We start from the raw sequence: 19057 nt of genomic DNA, 5'->3' as shown, positions 1-19057 counted from the left end.
ACTAAACACTCAGACATCACAACACTTACTTCTGCCAGACTATAGTCCACTTTCTCCAAAATTTGGAGGTGAAGATCATTTTAACTGGGGAATGGCTCTGTCACAGTACCAACTCAGGGCTATGCAGAAAGAAATGTACTGTTTTAATCTGCTAGTACTAGTGATGGTTAAGAAAGATAGCTGTCTATAATGGAGACAGCATATTACTGAGGCTAAAAATTTAAGGTACTGCCACTAAACTGCCACCCTCACCACATCCTCTCTGGCCATGCTTGGAAAAATTAATCACCAGACTTTCTGGTGCTGCAAAAAAGTACATATGTATTCAGATTCACAAAAACATACGCATGCAAATTTACATGATTTTCAGGAAAAATCTGTAGATTTGTAAAGTTCAAGCGAGCAACCACACCATTAGCCAAAATAAATACGAGTCTTAGAGGTTCACTAATCATCACGGGTACAGGCAGGATGGCTAACGAGATCTGCTGTCTATCCATGGGCTAGAGAGATGAGATGTCAGTTGTGCAGTATGACATGAAGATGAAAAATAAGAGAATGAAGTCATAGACTATGAGTTTGATTGCATTTCTGGATTCATAAAGACTTTTGGTTGGGCAAAGTGGAGGGAGATGAGTGATACGTTTGGGATATGTATGAAAAATTAATTTTGGAATTTGCATTTTATTCTTATTTGGAATTAAATCGGAAGCAGTCTCAAGAGCATTTCCTGCCTTTATTGCACCCCAGAGTATATTTAGGCTTGAACAAAACAAACTGCAGTGCTTAGCACAGAGCTTCAACCAAACCAAGCTGCTCTTCATTTAATTTCAATTCATTTCAGGAATAGTAATAAAATTCTAATGCCAGTGGAGAGAGGAATTCATAAAAAAAGCCTTAACCTCTGAATAAGTCACTTTCTAAGCATCCTGTTACACAGACATCCACATTCAAATCAAAGGGCTCTGGCAGTACATATCATATTTATGAGGACTTATGTAATAAAGATTGTGAGCTGCACACACCCTACCCTAGTTTTAAACTTGGTTCTATGAATAATTAATAAAGAACCTTTACAGAATAAATTAGGTTCACAATAGCTAAATGTTCCCTAACTTCTTCACCATAGAAAGTATGCAGATTGCAATTAGAGATTCAGAAACTCCATTTTAAGAAAGACCAACACATGAATATTTTATTTATTCCAGCAGCTGAACTACAGTCAAATTGTTTTGATTACTATTTCCTAGCATCTATCTCCAGATCATACAAGTGCATGGTAAGTCTGAAAAAATGTCTCTACCTTTCTCTTATACCCGGATAAATTTAATGAAGTCATTTACAAAGAAATCTCCAAGTAAATGAGTAAAAGTATGTGCCATATGGACAGATGCTGGTACTAACAACCAGATTAGCAGCAGTGTGTACTCTGTCGCGCCTCTGAAACTCAAAATCTTAGAAAAAAATCCACATACTAGGTAAACCTTATTTAATTTAGCTAAAAAGTAATCTTTTCTGCTTTTTACAAGATACAAATAAAAGAAACAACTAATTCTGTCCTCCTCTTGAACTAGATACCAATCTAGTCAGAAGAGAAGAAATATTCAACAGAAAATTCAAACTCCTCAGTACAACATGCATAGGACAGAAGCACTGTGCCTATCAAATCCTGTCTATCTCTCTACTTCTTCACAAATGCTGGTCTCACCCCTCGACTCACTAAATCATCAAGTTAAGATTCCAACAATATTTTTATATTGCTTTTATCACAAGAGCTTAAGATGAGCAATGCATCATCATTTTAAGTCAGAAACACTGAGCTCATGAAATGAAGGGGTTGAATAGTTCAGACTGAGTTCAGATGAGGAACTGTAATTTAAGATTTTCCATATCAGCCTCATAAATGGAAAATGCGGTGGAAGCCAAATGAAAAAGTGGTACTTTTTGGTAAAAAAGAATAGTTCCACACAAGCCTCCCCCATCTTGGTATAAAAAAATATATTAAACAATTTACTGCACTCCTTCTTATAATTACCCCATTTTTATTAGACGTATTTTTCAGGAACATAGGAAAACAGTTTCTTTTATGGGTAACACCAACAGCTCAGGGAGGTCTAAATTCTTTCCATGTTAACTGGAACTCAGACTCAGAGGAGAGGTAATTCCCTTCTGTACAGGCAAAGAGAGTTCAGGGAAGCATGGAAAATCAGGCAGGCAAAGGGGGACAAAATAGAGAGGGTAAAGAATGAAATTGCCATCACTGCTCTGAAAACTCCAAATTGTACCACGACATTAAGAAATTTTCAGAATGAGATAGTCTGGACTGTAGCAACATCTGGCCACTGGGAAGCATGTCTCACATTCCAATGATATAACTCCAAAATCTTGCCAAGACTCTTGCATTTACAAAAACTTTCCTTTGTCAAGTGTCAAACATGCTGCCTAAATACCGATGCTTTCACAGCATATTCTGATTAAATACAAATGTCTGAAAGACACTTCATTTAATTAAGTTCACAACTGGATTAAATTGGCTTTGAAGCAAATTCTGGTTGCACGCATTTGCAGCCTACTCTTATAAAACAGTGATGCAAAGGGCAGCTAGACTTTCTGTTTAAATTCCTTAGGGAAGAGTAATTTCTAAAGCCATTTTGCCAAAAGAATGTTACTGTGTACATCGGTCTATAGCTTCGAAAAAGCCACGCAAAGCAGACATAACTTTCCCGCATTATTAAATATTTTAAAATGTCTATTTTTATTAAAAACTAACAGTTAGGAAGCTTTAGTCTTCATGGTTGTGTAAATACAACAAAATCAGGCAAGATTTTATAAAATACAGAAAACCTAGAAATGACAAAGAAAACTGACTATCAGTAACATATAATAAACGCACACATGCACTAGTTTAGCCTGTTCATCTCACAAAAGGCATTTTTCCCTTTATCTATGAAGCTTTCTTCTCCACTCAGTAGAAATGAGAAACCTTGCCAAATCCTGTATTAATTTATGCTATATTAGAAACCAGAGCTGTATATGAATGTAATTTACTATTGTAAGTAACATATGTTACTGTTGCATTAGAAAGCATATTCAAATATCTAGGATTTCATATGGGCCACAGGGGTGTACCCATTAACCTAATTAACCCTACATTGCTAGTGAATGAATATTCTTGAGCTTGTGCTTGTTGTCTCCATATTTTTTCTATCACATATGTAGTCAACTTATGAGGAGGGTGGGACATGATACAGCGCAGGATGCCTCCTCCGCATCATGCAGAAATGTCAGTAATACACGTTCTGGAGACCAAATGCTGGCACAAGTCAACATCAGTGTATAAAATCATTCTTCTAGGATATTCTCACAGGAATAACTTAATGAAAATCAGTAACAAGATTGCTGACAGTATAGACCACAGTATTGGTTGTGTCTGTTCTTCAAACTACATGAAATAAGAAACCAATGTATATATGACTCAATGACTAAATGAATGTAACTAAACAATTTTGAAAATGTGGAAGAAATGGCTTCTTTTGACTTAAATACCATTAGATGCCTACTTAAGAAGCTTAATAATAAATAAAAAAATATTTATAGTCCAGAAAATCTTTAATAGTACAAAATGCAAATGTCTATTTTTTTTGTGGCGTTCCTGTCATATTTTCTATTGACATATGGGGAGAAAACACAATGTTCTAACTTTAAAGGTATGAGTTCAGCATCTCATTGGCATTTTATTTTGTGAAACATAAAGGGAAAGTCTGCTGATTATATCATACAATATTATAAATAATACGCGTACCATAGGCAACCCATATGACTAATGTATTCCCTTTAAAAATGAAAAAAGTATTATTCCTGAACAGAATAAACATAAAACCAAATGTGACAATACTTACATCAATTAAATCCGAAAGGTCATGAATGTAATACTTGAAAACAGAAGCATTGGTTGCTTCAAGGGTGAGCAGGTATTCATTACGGGCCTTAATAGATTTCAGCTTGTTTTCAGAATATTTTGCTTGACGCTAGGAAAGACAATTGCATATTAATGTATTTTAATTACTTCATTTTTGGTACGCGGAAAAAGTGGTAACAATTCAAGCACACATTCCTACTAACAAGACAGAATCTTAATTGCCAGCCTGCTACACATGTAACAAATGTAATACAAAGTGAAAACTTAGTATTTTGTTTCAAATGTGACAAATCATACAGTAAGAATTACATTGGGAATAAAGTATTACCCTCTCTGAACTGCAATTATGTCAAGTTATCTACAACTCACTGACAGTTTGCATGTGCACCTTATTTAATTTTATCTCCCAGCTGGACTTTTCTATCTAATACCATGCTGAAGAATGTCAGAAACACACTGAATTTACTTCAAATGAAGCTAAATAAAAGGACTATTTACTTTTTCCTTCATTTTTTCAATCTTTTTCACAGAGCTCCGTCTCTGGTGCCTTTCCTCTAGTCGAATATGAAAAACAGGGTCTCCTGTCCTCCCAATCTGTTTTTCTTCTTGCTTCTCCGCCTCCTTCAGTTTGCTTTCTGCACTGATGCTCTCTGCGTGATACATGTGGTATGTTTTCATGACCTGCAAAAGACAAGAGTCAAAGGAAGGTCAAAGAAAATGAAAATATAAAGGTATCTACAGAACGATTACAGGGTCTTTGAGCAAGATGTTGTCTTATAAACATTAGGTAAATTTCCGTGTCAACAGAGATTGAGGACTTCTGGTTACATTTTTCTTTTCTGATTTATTTAGTAGTATCCCAATAGGGATTTTTTCTTTCATTGCTGATAGGAAAGACCAAAAATCATTCTTATTAAACTTTAGGATTCTTATCTTTCAATGAAAATCTGAAATAACAAACAAAACCCCCTAAATCTATATCAGCGCCATATCTATCTCATATATTACTATCTTCAGGGCTAAGTTAACAGCTTGGTTGTGGACATTGAATGTCTGAAAGCAGAAGGATCCCTTCAGCACTGAGGAAACGGGAATAAAGCAGAGGAAACAGGAAGCTTCGGTCTGGGAGCACACCCACAGCTAGCTGGATGGCACATCCATGGCTAGCTCCCAGGCCTGGAAAGAAGTGGATGCCAACTGCACAGCCAGCAGATTAGGTGCAATGTAAAACCAGATGAAAGCTGAAGAAGGAGCTTCCTGATAAATAATTTGTGAAGATGTTTTCATCACAGCCCTACAGTTAATAACATTATCTTCCCACTGCACACATGCTGGCTCTGCAGACAGGAGAGCTTTGGCTGCCGGCATGCAAATACATGTTTGCACAGACCACCAAGAGGGACAGGGACTTGTTTAGCCCAGTCCTCCCTTCCTCCTTCAAGCAAGAAAAACCTCAACTTGAATGCTGTGTAGTGGGCAGCAAGCAACCACAAACCCCCCTCCTCTGCTGGGGAGGGCTGTCTCCGTCCACTTTCAGCAAAGAAAGCTTCTTTCCACCTCTCTGAGCCCCTTTTTGTTGTTGTTTTTTTGTCTTATTGTCTTAAGTTTCAAGCACTGAACAAAGCAGGAAGGCATCCTGAGGCAGCTGGTGGCCCCCATTCTTCTTTGCAGGGTGCCAGAGCTCTTGCCAGCAGATGTTATCTTTGGGTGGAGGCCATGCAAACCATTCACATCTCCTCCAAGGAGCACAGCCAGGGAGGAATCAAACAAGCTGTTTGCGTGACCCATGGAGGAGACAGATTGGTTTGGGAAGCTGCATTGAAATATTCCCTTGCGAGAGATGTACTTTTTTTAACTGAGTAGTTAGGTCAGCCTAAGGAGCATCCATAGAGTGGCAACACAGGGAACACTAAAGCTACATATTGCAAATTCACCGCAGCATGTCTTAGCATGGATCGACACAAACCAAATGCACCATGTCAGTGGGTGGCCGAACTGATGTGCATTTGAAGTCCTGTTAAACAGAAAGACAAGACACTTTTAGAGCTGCAATATTGCATAACCCATGGATGTTATACACCTAAGCGTGTATGCCTCTACTTATTACTGATGCCACGTTGCTGATAAAAACTGAAATAGCATTGGTATTAAAAATTAAACTGGCAACTCTTCACTAACTTCCTGTAGTAAGGTAAAACAGGTGGAGCTGGGCATTAAAAAATGGCCCTGTTTTTATTTTTAGAAACATGTGTTTACAGCTCTTTGGTGAAAAAATCAAAACTGCCTGGAGCACAACCTAATGTTATTGCTGGTGCTCCTTCATAGCACAGTTGAGCTCCAAGGCCTGACCAGAGTGCAGAGCTCCCTGCCTGAACATTGCCTACACCCGCTGGGAACAGCTGCTGCCCCAGCAGCTCACAGTCTGCATGGATGAGGCAAAAACCCAAAGATAGACAAAGTTGGGCTAGGAGGAGAAGGCAAGCCCACAGAGCCAAGGTCTGCAAGGTTCCCAGCTCAATCAAACAGCACGTTCAGTCTCCTATATCCTGCACTGTTCCAAAGACACTCGCTCCTTAAGTTGTCAATAATCAATGCCCAGAGAATCTAACTCATACAGCAACATAGAAACAAAAGAGTTACTGCAAAGAGAAGAAATGCACTTCTTAAAGAAATGGTTTATAGAATAAAACAGAGAAGCACAGAAAGTGATATGGCTCTGATTAAAAATGATGGGGAAAGGAAATTAATAGCAACGTTGTGCCCTTCTCTTCCGGTATTTCTATTAAATTTTTTAGGTGTTTCTTTATATAAGGCATAGGTGTTTGCTTTTACTTTTTATCCTTTGTTCTCTGTCAGCTCTAGAGACTTTCTAGTTGGCAGGACAAGGCTAGCTAATCATGTATCTTACCATCTAGAAAAGTTATTTTCTTTTATACTCTGCCGGCAGATGGAACAATAATATCTCAGTTTTCTAACTGCATCTCAAAGCACCTAAGTGGTGAAACAGCAGTAAGCACTGAAGATTTTTAAACAATTTCTCTAAGTTCCTAGTGGACTAGGCATAAATGCCCTTCTGCAGTGGCTCTGAAACTTCAGCCTGCCTCCTTGTTGGAGGAAGAATTCCTTGAAGGACTACAAATGTATCACTACCTGTTCTCGCCAATGTCTCCACTGTGACTCCACTAACTTCACATCACTGAGGAGTATTTCTTCCTCTCACTGCTTGCTTACAGCACATGATACCAAATCCGGGTGTCTCACTCTACACTGATTGAATGGCAAGTTTTGTGGGAAAACTACATGGAACTCATGTCTACTTGAAATCCATACTCTCACAACAAACTCTACAGGAGTTATTGGTACAAATGATTCCCTAGATAATTAAAACTGAAAAAGAAGCCCTCTCTTTGGCAGTACTCAGGCTGGACAACAGTCAGTCTGTCCTACCTGAGACACACTGGCCTAGAAATCAACACAGATTCTGTACAGAGCAGTGATCAGCCTATGCATTTGACTCCTGTCCAATTTGTTACACTGATAGCACTGCTTATCTCATGCACTAGTGACATCGTTATTTTGCAAGCCTCTGGGGAAAGCTTTTTCATAATTTGTCAGCCTTTTTCATGATTTGTCAGTGTTATTTTTTAAGAGCTGATATTTCAGCAGCAAAACTTTACTTGAGAAAGCATTAGAGAGATACATATGGAAAAATAAATGGCAACAAGCTAAGGAGTTGGCTTCCAAGTATTTCACGGCATACTTCCTCAACAAATTAGCTTAGAATTTGCATGCTAAGTTGCATATACGATTCTTTCCCTTAACACTATCTTTTCACCTTTGACTTTTTAAGACTGTTAGATATTGTTAAACACAGTAACAGGGTTGCCTAATTCTTGTAAATAGACTTATTACATGAGTATCTGTGAGTATCCAAGAGATCCATAGATCTGTTATTCAAACCACAAATAATCTGATGAAATAAGCAACAATGCTTCTCAAATGTCCACCAAACCGTCGAACTGGTAGACTATCCTGTGAGAGTATCCATCACTGAAGTGACTTTAATTAGTTCCCAAAGCACTTATTGATCAGCCATCAAGTATGCACTGAAAAGAGAGAGCAAGGTTGTAATTTTGCAGATGCTGAACTGTCATCATGACATATGCCGCACTTCTCTGCTGTAGTGAACAAGCATTGTTAAATGCATACTAGTACCTTTCTAAAATTAAACTTCAAGGTTTATATCCTATTAATTTTGCAGGTTTATTCTGCAGATCCAGTGATGTAAAACATAGATTTCTGTCAGATGACTGTGTCAGACTACAAGCAGATGAAAAAGACTATGCTGCCCTAACTACGTACTCTCACACCTGTAGGTGACAGACTGTTCGTTCACTCAGTGGTATAAACATCTCGTTTTGCATGCCAATGTATCAGCATCATTCAGAAGAGCTCAGCGAGCAGGCTTAGGGCAGAAGATAGCCCTCATCACAGGGAAGGGCACATCAGAGCACAACCTTAGGTAATTATTTTATTTAAACCAATGATTGTTATCTGGACAAATCCATCAACAAGTGAGTAATTAGTGCTGTACTTCTGTAAGCTTCAAGAGAGGAATGTGCCCATAGCAAGGCACTGGCTTTCTTTTTCTATGTGCATGCTTCTTTCCTAGAAAACTGCTTAACCCAACGTAACACTGAATGCTACGAGGTTAAAAAATACTGAAATTACCCTGTGTTCCCATGTGCTTTACTTTTATAATACAACGGCATAATTAGGAGCTTTTTAATAGTGCTTCTCAGGAAACAGGCATTTCCCAGAACAGTAGCTCATCCCTGGTGCAATTACCACGTTTGAATTGTTTCAGAATTGTCTCTGCTAAGCTGTTAGTTCTTATCAGAAGGTGGAGTCACAAGGGTTTCACTAAATTGGGTTAGTTAGTACTCTAGACAAGAAATAAGTAAAATCTTATGCCAGTTTTACCACATTAGTGGCCTCTAGCAGTTAAGCAGGCTCAGTATCAGCTGCTGTCAGCATCCTGTTCCCTTCCAAGCCAAATTCTGATGTAGGTTTAGGAATTGTCACTGATATATTACTTCCAAGAGAAAATTACTGATTTCACCTTCTCAGATCTCTGATGTGCTACAGTAAACTAAACTTAACTTTTCTACAGTGAATCCAGATTCTGTGTTATTTCAGGAAAGAAAAAGGAAAATCTGTCAGCAACTACCTTGAGAAATTAAACAGCCAAGATTTTTAAAAAGTAAGATAAAGCAATGGAAAATGCAAGTGGCACAGCGACCCTGTCCTATTTAATATTAAATTTGCTTTGGACTGTCCCTACCTTTTCATTTTTCTGAGACTTTTACATTTGTGTTGCTTGTGAAAAGTGTGATGCCAGTAGGATTAATTTGGAAAGCCAAGTGGGAGACATGAAGATGTATTTTTATGATGTGCCTCACTTTTCTCCACCATTTTCCCTCAGCCTTATTACTGGAACAGCTCCGTATTTTTAGCAAACTTGCGACCTCCCTGACTCTTTTACAGGGCATTTAACCCCTAAATAAATCCAGTGGAGACCTCCCTCCATTAAAACAAAAGAGTCTGCCTACCTTCTGTTTCCTACCATTCCCAATCACTCAGATGCTATTGCTATATTCCAGTACCTGATCTGACAATGTAAGTTGTTACAGCTTTCCAGAGAAATGGAAAAAAAGTTCGACTGGGGAGTTTTCTCTGTTGCAAAGATGATCCAATCTAAAATCAGTAATCCATTGTCTCTTTAAGTCAACACATAAGAAGATTTCTAAGTCATTTAGTTCACAAAAAACACCAACCCAGATCTCCTATAGCTTTCTGTTTGACCCTCTTTTTTTTCTGTAATTGCCAGGAAACACTCCGATCTGTGACCCTGCACAACTAACTGGGCTCCTCTTTCCCCATCTGTCCTCACTCAAAAATACACCTCACTGAAGTTTCAATAGCTTATATCCTTATGTAAAACATGGGACTAATTACTAGCCTATACTGGCTGAAAGTGTAGTAAGGAAAGGATAGGAGAGGAGTGCAGCTGCTGGGAATTGGGAATGCTGCAGATCTGAAAATACTGACTGGCTGGGACAGCCAGGGAGAAGCCATGCATAATTAAAAAGTACTTGCCACTCATAGTTTGCTGAACTTGCAATGAAGCTTAGCTATTTAATTGTTTTTAGCATGATGTTTTCAGTCATAATTTTAAAATCAGAGCATAAAATACCGGGAATTGAAAATACGGAGTCTTAAAATCCATTTTCACTAGTCATAAAATATTTAGAAAGCATGCAAATATGTAATGTAACATTTAAGAAAACCTTTACATAAAAGAGATGGAAAATGAAAAACTATGGTTTTCCTTACACAACTCTGATTATTCCAGCAAAATAACCCTGCTTTGCTCACAGGTTCTAAGATATCTTCTGAAGTTGTGGTTCACCTGCGTCTGTTCTTATTTTTCCAACAATCATGTACATGATGTGTAGTTTTAATGAGGATGTCACAGGCCAATGTCAACAAAAGCTAAGCTACTCCCGGAAGCAAATGAAGACCTATGGTACAAATCTCCAATTTCCATGATAATTCCTAGCAGCAAGAATGAGAAAAGAAACTAATTACATAAAGTGTAAACAAGGAGAAAGGTCCCTTATTAGTGTGCATTTTAAAGTACAATAGGTATTTAATACTGCAAAGTTACTGGGTTTTTTTGACACTTCAGAGCCTTTCTACATTAAATAAATAGCCAAAATTTCTAGTCTCTTTCTCAAAAGGCAGAGGGTCATACTTTCACAAATGAAAAAATATCTTTGAGCAGAAAGGTTTTTTAATTGAAAATCTTCATAATGCACTATTAGCAGAAGTTGGCATGTCCTAAATTTCTCAGTGATTTCTTGTTCTCTTGGAGCAGTTTCTTCTTTGCAAAGTCTACAGCACTGATTATTGACTACTTTGATGTAAATCCCATCAAAACTAATGGACATAGCTCCCTAACTACAGCAGGTTTTAGATCTGTCCCTGTGAAAAGGTTAAAAAGGATTTTCTGAGGCAGAAATGCAATGCTAGATATTCAGAGATGAGTCCCAAAGCCACCTGTTTTTTCTGGCACTTGCTATGATACAGAAGATTAGGACACTTGATAAAACATTTTCACAGAAGAAAAACCAGTTACTATTGATACTTGGTATCAGTAGTACATACATTTGAACTTATCCATTAAAAATATTTGGACTAAATCGGTGGCAATTCCTTTAAACATCTCATTTACTCCAGATCATTCTAGATAAACTGGTTTTGAGATATCCGGTGCTTGAGAAGTCTGCAAGCAGGTTTGTTGAGGCCTCAGATCTGACTGGCATGCTAGAGATGGGAGGCATGTTAGAGGTGGGAGGTAGAGTTTTTCATCACTTGGCTTTGAAACAAGCATTTAATTCAGTCCTTGGTCCCACAGCATAGAGAAATCCAGGCATAGAACCTCTGAATATGTGTGCTAATGGGCACAATCTTTAACTGAGAAATTCAAGGAGTAACAAATAAATCATGCAGTTTCTTTGCATTGACCACATACCTGTGCCTCAGAACAAGCACATCCTACTACTTCAGCTCTTAGTTATTTTCATTCTATTCTCTTATTAATACACTTTTGTGGACAACCATGTGGATTTTAATTCTGCGAAAAGGCCTTAATTCACAGACCTTTCTTGTAAGATAAGGAATGATGATAAGAAATAACCTGATTATAAAACCCTCTTCATACACATTACAAGCTCTGCTACTTGCCCTCGCTCAAAGGCTTTAGAGGTATTTAAATTCCAATAAGGCTTCACATTTTAAGTTATACTTCATGAAGGCACCATTCCTTTCATAATACCAGAACCAAGTAGTAAGGAGAGATTTCACTATTAGTATATTACTTGCAATTAATTTGCCTTTTTTGTTTTGTTTTGTTTTGGACACAAAGATTTATCTCACAATAGTAAGACTGAATTCTTTTACTTTTCCCCCCCTCTGTAAATCATGGGGCTAACAAGAAGATGATGTCTCTGTTCTGCAAGTGACTGAAAAATGTGCCTGCTGGAGATTAGAACTGTAGATACTAGTTTTGGTGAGGCCACTATGACCTTGTCCTGTAAACAGTTAATGTTATACAGAACTAAAAACCTGTGCATGGGGCTTCCATCTGTCTAGATATTGTTCTATCTTTATGTACACGAGCAGATATAATTCACAGATATGCTGATGAACATTCTGAACATGCATGCAGTGAAACAGATGCTACTCTCTACCATGTTGTCACTTTACTATGTGTGGGTTGTGTCTAGCTAAATGTGGACGTGCACAGCTGACCAAGTCCTTTACAATCAATGAAAAGCTGGACAATGGAGTTAACAACATAGATCATTTAATCAGAAGCAGATTCTTGCATCTGATTAAAGAGATCTCATCTCCCCATATTAGACTCCAATGACTATAACCAAAACCCAGATAGCAAGCTATTTGTATCTATACTGCAGGTGTCTGAAATTCAGGTGAAGTAAATTCCATCCCAAGAAACCATCTTGCAACAGTAGCCTGACTCAAACTGAGCACGAGTTTGGATTTTTTATTAACATCAAAAACATTCCCATTTTAAAATATCTTAAATTCTGAGGAAGGAATTAGCATTCCCTGGAAGTCATAATGTGGAAGTTAATACCTGAACAAATCTGTAACCATCAGTGGAAGATGTAGCAATAGTGTGAAGAGTGAAAATATTGAAGTTCAGTCCTGAAGATTTTCACTAGTGATTCAGGAAAGTATTTCAGCATATGCTTCACTGTTTCCCTGCCCTGGGAGCACAGACACTAATCCCAAGCTTCATCAGGCACTGGAGTTATGCAACTGTTTAACTGAAACAAGATTGTATCTTCAGGGCTTATTCATCGCTTAAGTCCCACTTGTGCAATGGCTCCTACAGCCGCTGATCCCCAGCAGCTGTGTGAATCTGTCTGCAGCAATCGCTACTTTGCAGAAGTTGATCCCAGCATACTTCACTGACCACAGGCCTGAGCCAACAAGGTTTTGCAGTATTGCACCCTAAAAAATCAGTGGTGGTTTCAGACAAAAAAATCCCCAAAGAAAATCCCTCAGGAAAAAAAAAATGGTGGTTTAGGTAGGCTTTAGGAATTTGTGTCCATAACTACAACTCAAAAGAACTCAAGGCAGTAGGACAAGACTAATTTTCTTTGGATATCGGTTTTGCCACCTAAGTTGCTCTTGAGTTCAAACGTTCTTCAACCTATCTACTACTGATGGGTGCACAATTTTCCCTAGGTCAAAACAAAAAACATCAAGATGCACAAAAGTAATGTTTGAGCTCTGGCTGTGGAGTTCCTAAACTTCCTTAAGGTCACAAATTGTTCCTTGATATAAATATTGTGAGTTCTTTTTATAGTCCTCCAAATCTTGAGGATGGGGAAGGGAACAGTCTTGAGATTGTTAGGCAGGGTACTGAGGAACATATTTCAAGTTCTTCCAAAAGAGAATTTGGATGTACAACTTCCTCAAACAGCAGGAATCGACACGCTTTAGTAAGAGGTGGATATCATCAGTTCCTCTTTATTCTAAAGCTATGTTTTAATAAAAAAAAGTATTTCTTGCTTTTTTTTCTTTCTCAGAACATATCCCCTCAAAAAATAAATGGGAAAATAGTTATTAGGTAGACAAAACATCGTTTTGCAGTAATGAGTTGTGTAGATGGGTTTCAAACAAGAAAATAGGTCCAGACCTAAGTTCTCTCAGATTTTCCTATGGGTTTACAGCAGCTTGCCAGAATGGTAACGGTGTTTTTTTCTTGACCTCTCTAAATGGTATGGAAAGCCTATAAACCCCTTTGTTTTTCTTTTCGTTATTTACTTATCCCAGTCAAGGATGGGGGAGGGCACATAAGTGACACTTAGACAGCGCAGCACTGGATCTGCAAACATCTATGATTTTTTACTGAGTGGAGTCCACGAGTCAAACCAAGCAGATGGCAGCATGGACAAAAACAAGGCAGAAAAGAAAAAAGCTTTGCTCTGGTAACCTCTGAGTAGAAATGTCTTGTTCATAATCAACAAAACTTAAAATGGCTTAGCAGAGACAGGGGGGAAAAAAAGGGTTGAAAGCAAAGGGTTATCCTGAAAACATTAGCATATGCATTCAAAACAAGTGAGTAGTCTTTCCAAAAATACAGTTTAGACTTCTGTAAAAGACAAAAATAAACATCTCCACTGGGGGGGTAACTTACTCGATAAAAGGCCACTTAAAGCTTATAGAAGTAGTTTGATATGGCATTTGTATAAGATAAGCTAAGTAAGTAACTGTACTTACTGTGTAAAGCTCATTAAGTACTTTCATTAAATCTTCATGAAGCTGAAATGAAATCTCTTTGCTCTGTAATTAAAAAAAAAAATTAGAAAAAGTCACATAAAAACTGCAGCATACATTTGTTTCTTGATATTCGTAGTCATCGTTCATCCTAGACAGTGAATGCAATTTTGCTCACCAAGACCATTCTGACAGAATTACAGTGCAATAAAAAGAGTGATTCAGAGATGCAGAGGTAGACAGATAATATCTGGACAGAGGCTAAAAGGAAACCCAGAAGTAATTTGAGATATTTTTCCCATAAAACATCAGGAAATTAGGTGCCAACAGAAAGGGTAAAGTTCAAGATTAATGTTTTTAATGGAACAAACTGTGTACTGTTTTGTAACTGCTATGATACATACAAATCCTAAACCATGCAGAATGTGATATTCTTGAAGGACATCCTGCCCAATTTTACATTTAGGATAGTCTTTGTTTCTCAGCACATGCGACTATCTAAATATTTATGCAAGAAATAATTGCAGCTCCTCTTTGAAATAGATATCCATCTGCACAATATTCTACAGAGTGGGTTGCTGAACCAGCTTTGTTTAGCTTTTCTGGACTGTCTTTATTTTCATTCTGACCCAGAAAAAAAAAAAAAAAAGAAATACATAGCAGTAGTTATTAACAAAGCAAATATGTCAAAATAAGAGTATTTAATTGGAGTCTCATTCAAATATATTCCTTTGTTAGTTGTCTACAGCAGTTCAATCTGATGAAAATTGTGGCAACTGTGCAAGACTTATATACATTTGTATCACAGCATTTGGAAAACAGTTGTAGAATACAGCTACTTGGCTAACAGTCTGGCTACATTTTTTCTGTTATGCTCAGCATTGTAACATCCATGACAGAAATGTCAGATTTTTTTTTTTTCCTGTGAATAAATTGATAATTAGTCTGGCTTCTAAAAACTCCAACTCCATGATAGACAATGGCCTTAGCTATGAGAAATACTTTGCATTTGCACAAAAGCCAAAGGAAAATCCTCAGGGACAAGTCATCTCCAAAGCCGCTAACACATACTTGGCTATCACTAAAACACCTGCAGGAATAATGGTTTCTGAATGAGAATTTCCAGCACAACACCCACGCATGAGGAGGAACTACACCACACATCCCACCCACTGTGTCTTCCAGGAGGATGAAACAGACACATACAGTAGCTCAAACAGAAAATTCTGTGTTTTTTTTTTCCCCTCCTATTTCTACTGACATATTCTAACTTTGGGCAGTATTTTAAGGCACCTGCCATATCACTTAGCAGTATTCACTCAATCCTTATAAGTAAGATGAGTTTTCACTGACAAGAATCTAGGAATACAATCTGAAAAACACTGCAGTGAAATTCTTGCATTCCCAAGGGCATTTGCTGTAGTAGCTAAGGAACATTAAGGCAGTTGCTCTGAAGCTGAGTTACACAGAATTACTATGAAACTTCCCTTATTGCTTATACTTTTCAAAGTCTGGTATTCTTCATGAGGTATGCATTACTACTGAAACGTCTAGAACAAAAGGCTTACTACTTCCATTTTTTCATATATCAAATTATTTACATCTAATATTAAGGGCAAAACTTCATATAAGTAACAGTACACAGAGTGCTTGTGAAGAACTGGAAAAGGACTGCAGATTTGCAAGTTGCTGTAGGGAAATGCACTCAAAGCTTTAGCAAAAATTCCAAATTGCTTTTCATTACTTTACATTGGCACTCTGCCTTTAAAAGTCAGCAGCACAGCTCTAACACAGCTTAGACACCTCCTCAAAGCTCCAACCAGAGGCCACCTGTTTTTTCTTGGATAGCTGCTTCTATAGTGCTGAGTATGAGTGGTCTGGTTTTTAAATTACTTTAAAAAAAAGAAGGGCAAAACATGCAAATAAGATGTTTGACATTAAGATGAAAGCATACATGTGTGGGAGGAAACTGTAGATGAACTCTAGCTTCAATCAGTTTATCCCTTTCAACTGTTTGGTCACAGCCATCTTGAGGCTGTGAGAAGTCAAGTCCTAAATACAGCAACAGTGATTCCAACGCAGGATGCCTTAACCTGGTAGCGCAAAAGTTTGAGAAGGTGAGACAGAAAACCCAAACCAGTTTTCTCTTTATCCCTTGCAAATTTTGTTGTAAGCAAAGCACACAGCAATTCACTGGAGAATGCACCCTCCTTTTCTGCTCTTAATGCAGTTACACCTTAATGCAAATAGACACCAGGTGAGTCGAGGATTTGGTGAATGATCACTATTTAGTAGGGCCCATTTCTTCTCTTTGCTCCTTTAGAGCTTTGTCCAGCACTGACACACAAGTGGTCCAGCCCTCAGGATTTACTGGCCAACATGAACACATGGACTTTTCCAGGGCAACACAGCAATCGATGGTTAATTTGAAAGCAAACAGAATAGATCAGCGTAGAGAAAGAGGAAGATGCTTTAGAAAAGGACAATAGGCTTTAAAATGGGAAGCAAAAATAGAAGGAGTAGGAGGTGATCAGCAAAAAGAGTAAAAATTGAAAAGAGGCAGCCTAGCAATGCCATACAATCACAGAAGAATCATCCTTTCAACCACTTCATCTGTGGACTCCAACCTGCAGAGTGTGTCTGCAGTGACAGATAACATATCAGTTGTTGCATTTTTCTGATGAAAGATTTTGTAGTTGTCAAAAAAAATCAGGAAATTTGATTAACCTTAGCAGTATAAAAGGGATTAATTTTCAGGAACCAACACATTTTACATTAGCATTTAAGATTAAGAAATACTGACTTGAGAGGCAAGCGATACAGCTTTTAGTGTGTAATATATAGTGCGTTAGAGCACCAGATAAGAAGTGCATTTATTTTCAGTGGTTAATGACTCTCCTATTCCTTTTTTATGCTACCTATTCCCTGCAGTAGTTCAGCATGTCTGCATGGTGTGCTCCTCTAGGAGCCTGTACTCAGGGTACCCAAACAACAGAATGTAAGATGCAGCACTCATTTTCCTGGTGCTGAGTGGATAACTCTATTCAGGCTATTAAAACCTCACAAACAATCACTGAGGTGCTTCTTTATTCACTATGTCCTAGAGAAATGTATGAGCACCTATTAACCAAAAGAACAAAGAACATAAAAATGTTGGAGCACATGTAAATTCCTGCTAAAAATATTATATATGCTACCAATCAGGTTCAAGGCATTAAGAGACAGCAGTGTATTTATTTTCTTCCCTGATTGCTACCACACAACAGACAAGGAAGTGAACCTAAACCCCCCTTTCAGTATGTGCTCAACTTTCAGCACATCAGCGGTCCTACTGATGTGATTGAGATTTATATTTATGGAATAATGTCTGACAAAATTAAGTTTTTATTCCACATTAATACATTTTCATTGAAGTCTGCTAGAATTTTTCCATCCATTTCTGTTAGAACATAATTTGGCACTCAAACTTTACTCCTTCATTTATTTTAACTAAAATTTAAGAGTCAGTTCAGTTCTTCTTGGAACTCTTTAGTGTCTGTATTTAGCATGCACAATGCTACTTTCAGTTACATCATTTAGGGAAAATATTCTGTGACTATTGCTTTTGTCTTTTTGTCTATTTGTTATTGCTTTTGTCTGCTACTGGTCCCTAGGGGAAGTGAGAACCCTTTTTTTAAGGAGTTTTCATAAGCTGTGGTGACACTGACAGAACCAACTCAGAGCAAGAATTTTGTCCCAGATTTGCCAGTCTAAAGCAACAAACAGCTTTGCTATCCTTTTAAACATTCAAATGTTGAAGAAAATTATGAAAAAAATCTCTATGTATGCCACAATCTTTATAACATCAAATAGAGGCAGCAGGTAGTCACATTCCCTGTTAATAGGCAGATTATGGAACTAAAATATTTATTGTGCTTGGCTTCTCCAGCATCTTTAACTGCAAAGATTGGAAGATATGTTCATCTTGGCTCATTTAGATTTCTGTCCAAAGAAAATACATGTTTATAAATTATAAATATGCAAATCTGCTTAAGGATTTTGTGGGTATGTGTTTATACAGTTGATTATTAATGCTGAGGTAACTGAATCACTGCATGAAATGTTCTGTATAATACTTTTCCCTTCTGCTTGACATTTTTCCTTATTACTTTATTCTTTAATTGTCCCCATGAGGCCAGCTACCCCATCTGCCTGAAGAAACACACAAGCATGCAAGGTTTGAACTCTGCTACTTCATTTTTGTAAATTTATGTGCAGCATGAAGGCCAGGCATGAACAGCAATATGTACTGCTTTTATATGTCAGCAACTAAAATGAAGAAGAGCTTAAGTGCCTATCTAAAAGTATGAGACCTGACATAATGTCTTCATATAAAATGCTACAAAATCTCTGAACTAGAGCCTATCTTTCTCCTACATTTAGTACATTTAAACAGATGCCAGTTCCTGACCCCTGGAAAAAAAGAATGACAAATAGCTCCTGGGAGAACAAAAATAATGACTATCTACATGTTAAGTAGGCCAGACTAGACAGCAAAGCCTTGTACAATCAGGTATCTGAATACAACATACCCTGTCTCATCAGAACATGTAAGGTAGAACCAACAGGGACCATTTCCCCAAAGCAATCCAAATGTTGAGAAAGAGGTATAGATGCACACAAAAGAAAGAACCAGAATGAGGAAGAACAGAGAGTGAGACAAGGAGAGGGTAAGGGGCACAGACAGCCTATCACTACATTTCATATAGTCCATCATTGGGT

At 37.7% G+C, this 19057-nt stretch overlaps 1 protein-coding gene across 3 annotated transcripts in view; it reads right to left on the bottom strand.

Moving 5' to 3' along the window:
* Positions 1 to 19057, bottom strand: part of SRGAP1 (SLIT-ROBO Rho GTPase activating protein 1) — a 142427-nt gene that overhangs the window by 46041 nt on the left and 77329 nt on the right. For all 3 annotated transcript variants that reach the window (XR_003571652.1, XM_027887750.1, XM_027887751.1), the window contains exons 4-6: positions 14300 to 14362; positions 4418 to 4600; positions 3900 to 4028 (exon numbers count right to left, since the gene is read on the bottom strand). Coding sequence is in view for 2 of the 3 variants with exons in the window: in XM_027887750.1 (XP_027743551.1) it covers positions 3900 to 4028; positions 4418 to 4600; positions 14300 to 14362 (375 nt within the window). In the remaining variant the exon portion in view is untranslated. The remainder of the gene's footprint in view (positions 1 to 3899; positions 4029 to 4417; positions 4601 to 14299; positions 14363 to 19057) is intronic.

This window comes from Empidonax traillii, unplaced genomic scaffold (assembly GCF_003031625.1).
Source record: "Empidonax traillii isolate 1590-97213 ecotype Southwest subspecies unplaced genomic scaffold, ASM303162v1 scaffold221:size740363, whole genome shotgun sequence".
NCBI classification, from domain to species: domain Eukaryota; kingdom Metazoa; phylum Chordata; class Aves; order Passeriformes; family Tyrannidae; genus Empidonax; species Empidonax traillii.
The sequence above is the reverse complement of the archived record's forward strand: the minus strand, read 5'-3'. Positions and strand labels throughout refer to the sequence as shown.